General features: G+C 31.7%; 2 protein-coding genes across 2 annotated transcripts; both read left to right on the forward strand.

Moving 5' to 3' along the window:
• Window positions 1-99: 99 nt before the first annotated feature.
• On the forward strand, window positions 100-3,229 carry LOC112127971. The gene has a single exon (XM_024229630.1). It carries the CDS (start codon window positions 236-238, stop codon window positions 2,975-2,977), a length of 2,742 nt encoding a protein of 913 aa, XP_024085398.1. The 5' UTR covers window positions 100-235; the 3' UTR covers window positions 2,978-3,229.
• Window positions 3,230-4,234: 1,005 nt separating this feature from the next.
• Window positions 4,235-7,374, forward strand: LOC106666105 (protein CASC1-like). The gene has a single exon (XM_014393011.2). The coding sequence runs from the start codon at window positions 4,381-4,383 to the stop codon at window positions 7,174-7,176; it is 2,796 nt and encodes a 931-aa protein (XP_014248497.1). The 5' UTR covers window positions 4,235-4,380; the 3' UTR covers window positions 7,177-7,374.
• Window positions 7,375-9,225: the final 1,851 nt, after the last annotated feature.

The raw sequence follows: 9,225 nt of genomic DNA on the forward strand, positions 1-9,225 counted from the left end.
ATTCCAAATATTGTTTTGAGAGTAAACATAATTAAATTGTATTTTAATATAAAAATATGTTAGCATTTCAAATTCATTCAGTAGTCACATGACACAATTAGTAGTATTATGTAGTTTTATTTAGATTTATACTTACTTTTATTTCTTTTTATTTTATTTTGTGTAAATAGAGATAGTAGACCAAAAATTTTTTATTCTCTTGTAAGTACTTGTCCTTCGGTATAAAGCAAAGAATATGAATAATTCAACGGGAAGTATACTCTCAAGAGTTGTTGAAACACGTCGAAAAGGTAAGAAAGTTCACCACACAGAAGAAAATGGAACTGATGATGAACACAAAAAGAAAGAGACGAGAGAACTAAATAAACGACAAATAAGACAAAAGACATTAGTCAAGCTATATTCGCAATTTAGGAAAGCGAAATCAAGGAGCTTAAGAAAGCTACAAAAATTGGTACAACTGAAAGAATGGGAAAGATATACTTCTTGCAGCAAACTGCCAATTCCTGAACAGCCAATGAACGTACGAAAACACTATTTATGTTGGTGTGACCAATCAAAATATGCTAACATCGAACAAGTGGATAAGGATCTCTCTCTGTATCTACCCCTTTTTAAACTTGCAGATGATATTTCGGATATACCTTTAAGACCGTACACAGGTATTGTCACAAGTTTAAGAGAAATAATAGAAGAGTGGAAATCTGAATTTTGCAAAAAAATTGATTACGCGTGCTTTTTATTAATCAAAGAGATTGCAAAACATTTTGACCATATAAACTTTTATACAAGAAATTATGTTAGAAATTTTGAGAATTTCAACATTGGTATGTGGTCTTTGCTTAACGTACCAATGAAATCAGACTGTCGCAGGCCGACTCCAGTAATTCACTTTCCCAATTTGAAAGTGACTGTGAGCCTCCCAGTACCTTATAATCTCAAACCAATTGTTCTTAGAGTCATTTATATTAATTTTGATTTTTTTAGTAATTCATCAAAATCAAAATATAAGCCAGAACATGTGAAACCACTCGATCTTGCACAAGAGCTTCAGAGAATCCATCTATTGCAAGATGAGATTTACAAAGAAATTTCTGAAATTGAGAAAGGAAAAAGTGAATCATTACCATCTGAAAAAGTACTCTCACATACCGAATTTGATAGTAGAGCCTCGGTAGTGTCAGATGCAAATACTTCATTATTTAAACAGATATTCCAATCGAAAGATAGTTTGTTTTCAATGGAACAGTATTCATTAAGATCAAATTCTATAAGACCTGGTCCACATAAAATGAGATCGACTGTTAGTTATGGTAAATATGATAGCGATTCATTATATTCTGTAGAAACAAGCAAGAAGGGTGCTCTACCTTGGGAGAGCAAAATAGAAGGCAAAACAGGGAGAAAAATGTCAAAAAATCCTAATAGGTTCAGTAGTGACAAAACATACAGTATGATATTTGAAAATTCTGATTACAGTGTTGTACATACTAAAGAAGATAAAAGATTTGAACGATGGTCATGCACAGATCTAGATCTTTTAGCTTGGCAAGACCCAGAGATGGTGGTAACAAGATCTTTGACTTTCATGGACCTCTTATTTAATTCAGAAGATAAACAAGATGAAGCGATCCTGAAAGACTTCAGAACCATTCGAGATCTTGTTAAAGAAAGTGACAATGCTGTCACACTAACAGCTCAGGCCAAACAGGAAATGTTTTCAGCTACTCATATTTTTGCTCAGCGTGAAGAGGAACGCTACCAACAAATTGTTAATTCACTCACAATCAAATTAGAACCAAAAGAGGTCAATTTAAGAAAATATCACTCATTCTGTGGTGTATACTATATTGAATTATTTCAACATGCAGAAGACATCTGTATGTTACAAGTAGGAAATTTTGTTCAAAGTCAAGTTGGCCCGTATACACTGAAAAGAGAAAATTTCTTTTGTGCAGTCGAAAGTTCTAATGATGTCGGTTCTTATTTTGAACAAAAAGATAATTATTTTCATCTAAGGGATGTTAGAGAATATCAAATAAGTGATGTTGAAGTTAAATATGAAGAAGAGCAAGAAAAAGACTTTTACGATGATGATGAGGAGTATGAGAATGAAATAAATAAAGAAAAATGTGTCCTAGTTAAAATTTCCCTTAGACAAGATGTATTTTGGTTTATGAAGCCACAACCAGCAATCTGGGACAGGGAGAAAAATATCTGGTCAACTGAACATGTTCATGAAGTAACACATGATAGACTGCGTTACATAGTGGAGTTTAAATTAGGAAAATTGGGTCCTATTACAATGTTTACTTTACGTTTCCACGAACTTCCTTATAAAAACTGGACACTCACGCCATGTGAGGAAGAAGAAACAAAACTGATTCTAGTAGGTCAACATTTAAAATATGAATTTAAAATATCCGATGACAAAATATGTTTAAACAATATAGAGGGTTATTCAACACACTTGTTAGAAGGGATAGTAGGACAAATGCTTAATTTAAGTGATCTTGTAGAAAAAATGAGAAAGATTGGTTTAGATGTGTTCCCTGAAGATGACACATTTCTCTATGTTAAACAATGTGCTTTGAAACCGTTAGCCCTAGAAAGTCATATTTATTTCACAATGGCACTATACTCAAAAAGCGTTGAGTTTACAGCTTCGAGTACAAATCTGTCAATTGGGCACAATAGTATCTCATTACAATGTCGTTTGTACGAACCTTCCAGTCCACATCACTTATATACTCTCAAAGCGGACATTTTACAGTGTGATCTGATAATGATGTCAGATGAAAGAGGTTCAATATCGAGCATGAGCACAAATTTGGGTTTTCAACCCGATGTCCATTCAACGTTAATGATTCTTTATGGTAAAAACACTCTGCAAGAGATCAATGATTTAGCAAAACTCTATGTTATTTATGAACTTCTCCAGAAGACAAAAATCCTCACATATTCAGGCAACCAATGAAATTATTTTTATAGCAGTTAGTGATATTCTTGCATCCCTGAGGATCATTTCACATTCACATGTTTCATGGGGGTTCATATATTTGAAGTATTCTTCCAACTAGCAAATGTCATTAGAAGTTAACAACTTCTAATATGACAAATTGATGAAAGACCCAAGAAGATGACAACAGAAAGAGATAGTATTAAAATACATTCTATTTTTTATTTTATTTTCTATATTGAAAAAAAATATTTAAAAAATTCGCTATAATAGTTGTTATTATTTTGTATTAGTTAATAACTTATATTACTTACATATGTCACGATCTGTTCTTGATTCAATAAGACGGGCCCAACTCTGAATCCTTTTTGTGAGAAACAGAGCCCCAGAGGTCTTGATCGAACCTGAATACAGCTGATCAGGTGCCTTTTTATAATAAAATTTAATTAAAGATTGAAAACAATTTATTAAACACACAAGAAAATAATAATGAAAATCAATAAATTTCCTTTCTAAATTTTAAACAAACAAAACTTTTTTAAATTTAAATAAATAGTAATTTCCTGCAAAGCATTTCCCAGACCATTTAGAACAAGGGTGGATATGTACTCACTATTTACAATCAATCCGCAGTGGACTGAAGCTCTCTATTTTAGGGAATACAACACTTTTGAGGAACGCACACTTCTCTTGTCTATCATCTACACGGAATGAGCTTGTTCACTTCTAGACTCAAATGTCTCTCCCTCATTCTCTAGATACTCTTTTATTTTTTACTCTAGGCCTAATCATGAAATCTAAATCACAACATTACCACTTTGAAATAAATTGAAATGTGACACATATATTTTAGTAATAAAAATTAATAATTATAAAATAAAATTTTTTACGTTCCAAAAACTATTAGTAGAATATTTAAATTATTAAAAACTATTAAATATTTATTTCATTAGAACTAAATATTTTCTTTGTTATAAAGAAACTTTCTTTTCATCTCTTACTTAATAATAATGAAATAATCGACATTTTTTAAATTAAATCATGATTGAATATCTTTAAAAACTTATAAGATTATTCAATAAAACTCCTTGTTCAAAAAGAGGAGAAATGCCTAGGAATTGTGACCTATTTTTCTTTGCTGAGGAAATTATTTTGTAGCTTTGTCAATGAACATTTCCTTTTCAAGTAAAATTGTGTTTACAGAAAGCCCTACATATAATGACATTATTAGTCAATATTTGAAACTGAAAGTGACATATGACAGAGTCACATGGAATAAAAACTAAAATTGTTTCTCAAAAACTTTTTTTAAGTAGATGATTAGTTGAAGTTTTTTTAGATTAGATTTATAGGTAATAGTTATTGATTAGAAAAAATTAATTTTCAGAGAATTATTTCCTAATCAATTTGAAACGAGTGATATGGCAGATATTGTTAGCAAACGTGAATCAATTTCTGAGCCTGTTAGAAGGATGAGAAAGAAGGCGAAAGGCAAAGAAGCAAGTAAAGAGAACGAAATTAAAAGCAATAAGGAAAGACAAAAAAGAGAAGAAAGCGAAAGAAGGAAAAGGGAAATGTTATTGTCTGCAATCACAATGTTGTTTAAAAAAGTTAAAGCGAAAGGGATAAGAGATATCCATAAAGATGAAGAAATAAAAGAATGGAAGAGGTACACGAGTTACAACAGACTACCTTACCCAGAAGTACCTACTAGTGTCAGGAAACACTTTTTGATTTGGTGTCAAGAAAAAAAATTTGCAGACTTAGAAGAAATAAATAAAAGTGTAAATCTGTACATACCCATATTTAATATTGTAAAACAAATCGCTGATATACCATTAAAGGCATACACTAACATCATAAAAAGCATACAAGAGATAGTAGTGGAGTGGAAGAGTGAATTCATTAAAAAAATAGATTACGCTTGTTTTTTACTAATAAAAGATATAAGAAAATATTTTTCCCATCTTGACTTTTATACAAAAGAATATCACAAAACCTTTGAACATTTTAAACTTGGGATGTGGTCTTTATTAGATGTACCTATGAGATCAGATATAATAAGAGAATTACCAATAATAACATTTCCCAGTATGGAAATAACTGTCAGCCTTCCATTTCCATACAACAGCAAACCATTTGTACTAAGAGTTATTTACACTACTTTTGATTTCTTTAGTGATTTAACAAAAACAAGTCATAAACCTGACTTTACTAAAGCACCAGACCTTCTATCTGAGACAAAAAGATACGAAGAATTAAAGGAGGCTGTTCAGACAGAATTGAATGAGCTACAAAAGGAAAAGTTGAGGTTGCTGAAATTAGAAAAACAGAAAACAGAAAAAGACGATGCTGCAGAAATGTATTCACCACAACTTGAAATACAAGAAGATATTTCAAAAAATCAAGAAGACAATGAAAGGAAATTATCACGAAGATCCACTACCACATCTCTGGTATCAAGTGTAAGTCAGGGGCCAGAACGTGCTAATTCAGCTAACTCCCAGTTTTCAATTATATCGGCCCAAAACAAATCCCTATCTGGGCTAGTGATAAATACAAAAAGTGATTCTAAAACATCCTTTCCTTTTCTAGACATTAAAAAGAGTCTGCCAATATGGGAAGCTAAATCTTCCGATTCAGAAGCTGGAGGGCAAAGTAGATATTCAATTAACACATTTTCCAGTAAAATTAGGACCTCTAATGTATACACTGGTGATAACTACTATGACGACAAAGTAAACCGTAATGTTATAAGATGGTCTTGTCCTGACTTAGATTTATTGGTAGCTAGGGACTCAGAAATGGATGTAGCAAAATCTTTTTCTTTTCTTGATCTTATATTTTACCTCTATGATAATGAAACTTTGGGACTTTTTAACTCAGAAAAAACAATACAAGAACTGGTAAGACAAAACCATTTACAAAAAAAAGAGAAAATAGATGTTAACCAAGAAATTAAACCCATGTATGAAATTATTTCAAAGCGTGAGGAAGAACGCTACTATCAATTTGTGGAGCAAATGACTATTAAAACCGAACCATACGAAGTAAATCTGAGGAAATGCCATACATTCTCCGGAATATACTGCGTGGATCTGTTTAAACACACATCTGACCTTTGTAGAATTCAAATAGGAAATTTTCTACAAACGCAAATAGGACCTTATCAGTTGGAAAAAGACGACTTCTGCATTCAAACAAAAAAACCAACATCTGACAGCTCAATTGACAACTTTGAAATTAAGTTCGAAGACTATTATTTTCATTTAGAGGAGATACAAGAAATAGAACAGCCCATCGAAGAAGATGAAATGGATCTCAATGAAGCAGAAATAAGGAATGAAGAAAAGCTGATCGTTATTAAAATCTATCTACCAAGAAATGTATTTTGGTTTATGAAACCACAGCCAGCAGTGTGGGATAATGAAAAAAAAATATGGTCAGTCGAACACGTGCACAAAGTTGAACATAATAGACAAAACTTCATGATACAATTTAAACTGGGTAAAGTAGGGCCTATTGCAATGTTTACTTTCCGCTTTCACGAGCTGCCTTATAAAAATTGGACACTGTCACCACAGGACGAAGATGGAACAGTAGTATTGACTTTAGAAGGACAACATCTTACTGTTGAATTTAAAGTAATTCAAGATAAAATTTGTTTAAATAACATTATGGGATATTCACAGCATTTATTAGAAGGGATTATAGGAAAACTGGTTAGTATTAGTGAATTGATGGATAAAATGAAATCAATGGGGCTGGATGTTTTTCCTGAAGATGATACTTTTCTTTATGTAAAAGGATGTTCTGCAAAGCCATCGGCCTTAGAAGACCACATTTATTTTACTATGTCAATGTTCTCAAACACTCTACAGTTCACTTCTTCCAGTTGGAACCTAGCCATCGGGCGTAATGATATAGCATTCCAAAGTCGCTTGCATGCACCATATAGCTTGCTTTCGTATGCAACTTATAAAGCAAATATTTTTAGGTGTGAAATGGTGATAATTAATGATGATGCACAAAAGTTTCCTGAAACAACAAACCAAGGCAAAGAATTCTTTCCTGACTCCTACTCGTTATTATCAAAGCTATATGCAAAAAACGTCCATTTCTTGCAGTCTGATTCAACAATGGTTTATACTGTTTACACTCTATTAACAAGAACAAAGGTTCTTACTTTTTCTGGAGATCCAAGCAAATGTCTTTAAAAGAAAATTGCTCAATTGTTAGATGAGAGGATAACAAGTTTAACTGAAATCGATCAGGATTTCAAAACTAATGTTAAACAACTTGCAGACCGACCGTCAAGGTTTCACAATTTTCAGACTGATTGGAATTAAAATATTTCACATTGATGTCAAGATTAAAACAGTAGAACCAACAAAATAAAGAAAAGTTTAACATAATTCTATAATATTTCTATGTCCTATTCTAAACTATTCATCACATTAAAGATACTTAAGTGCAGGAAGTAAAAATCTTAAGTAAATTTTTGCAGAAGGAATAAAATTTAATTAGATTTAAAATATGGACAATTTCATTAAAAATAGTGTACATGCATCAATGCTACCAGAATAAGAGTTTGTACACATTTTTTTCCTAAAGAAGAAACATAGTGATGTTACGCATACAAGAATAACAATCATAAAAGATTTTTCTAAAACAAAAACATGTTGGCTGTACAAAATTTAAAAAACATGCATAGTAGGAGTAATTGTACTATAGAAGTAGAACTTTCTAATTTTAAACTGCCTTGATTTTATTGGTTGATTTTATATTGTAGTTTATTTCTTTTAACAACTGAATTATATCTAAAAATACAGGTGTTAATTGTTGAAAAAGTTTAGTTTCATAGAGTGACTGTAGAATTATTGTTACACACTGTTAAATAGTTATTTTAGTCTGTGGTTCATTAACAATTGTTAACCCTTCTATTCAAACCAATAGCAATAAAAGTAAAATGGAGGATATCGATGCACGAAGTGAAGGAACAAATGAATCGATCCCTAGGATGCGATTAAGAAGCAATCTCAATGCTATTGATGAAAATAAAAAAGATGAAAAAATCTTAAACAAAACTGAATTGTTATTTAAGAAAATGAAAGGCAAAATGTTAAGAGAATTGCAAAAAGGAGAAGAGACAAAAGAATGGGAGAGGTACTTAAATTGTAATCAGCTACCTTACCCTGAGTTACCACCAAGTGTTCATCAACATTTTGTGACTTGGTGTCATGAGACAAAATTTGCGACGCTGCGACAGCTAGATGCAAGTTTAACATTATATCTGCCTACATTTGACGCAATTAAACTTCTTACAGATTTTCCAATAAAAATAAAAGCAAATGTTGTCATCAGTTTAAGAGAAACAATGCAAAACTGGAAATGTGAATTCACTGAAAAGATTGATTATGCCTGTTTCACAATGATAAAGGAAATTAGAAAATATTTTACACACATTGATTATTATAGAAGAAATTATCAGGAGAGCTTTGAAAATTTTGAACTTGGAATGTGGGCTCTGTTGGATGTTCCTTTCAGTTCTACCTGCCCGTTCAATAGGCATACAGTATATTTTCCAAACATGAATGCAACTGTAACTCTTCCATTGTCCTACAATTGTAAACCTATAGTCCTTAGGGTTATGTATACTCCATTTGACTTTCAAAGTGATTTAAGTGCCTCGAGATATCAACCTGAAATTAAATCTAATGACCTTTCCAATGAGATAAAAAAGTGTGAAACTCTAATGGAATCACTAGACTTGTCAGCGATTCCAAAAGAAAAAGAAATAATAAGAAAAAGTGGAAAACAACAAACTTTGAGCGAGAGACAATTGTCTTTCCTAAAAAATTATAGAAGTCATACTCCATCATCATTTATACACAGTCAGGATAATAGATCAATCCATAGTTCAAATAATTTTTTTCAACAAAGAATAAAATTGATGAAAAGACATGCCAGAGATATAAGTAATGGTACAAGCATTCGTTATGATCATTTTGATAAGCATAGAGGATTTCATTCACCTTGGGACGCTAGGCATTTGGGAGGGTACAGGAGTTCTGGTGAAAGTCTACTCAGTTCAGTTACTACATTCACTTGTACAGCCAAATCTTCGGTAATCCACAGAATATTCTCTTTTGGAAGTTCAATGTTAGATCCATTTTCCAATGACGAAATGGATAATGAAGAAAAAGGTGAAAAACAATGTGAATGGAATTATTCTGATTGGGAAATATTTGCTGCAGGAGAAGTAG

The sequence above is a fragment of the Cimex lectularius genome, unplaced genomic scaffold, assembly GCF_000648675.2.
Source record: "Cimex lectularius strain Harlan isolate CLEC.00 unplaced genomic scaffold, Clec_2.1 scaffold5, whole genome shotgun sequence".
In the NCBI taxonomy this organism is placed as follows: Eukaryota; Metazoa; Arthropoda; class Insecta; order Hemiptera; family Cimicidae; genus Cimex; species Cimex lectularius.

Bases quoted from the DNA above. Each gene is read 5' to 3' on its own strand.
- LOC106666105 (XM_014393011.2), top strand. From the start codon at position 4,381: ATGGCAGATATTGTTAGCAAACGTGAATCAATTTCTGAGCCTGTTAGA.
- LOC112127971 (XM_024229630.1), top strand. From the start codon at position 236: ATGAATAATTCAACGGGAAGTATACTCTCAAGAGTTGTTGAAACACGT.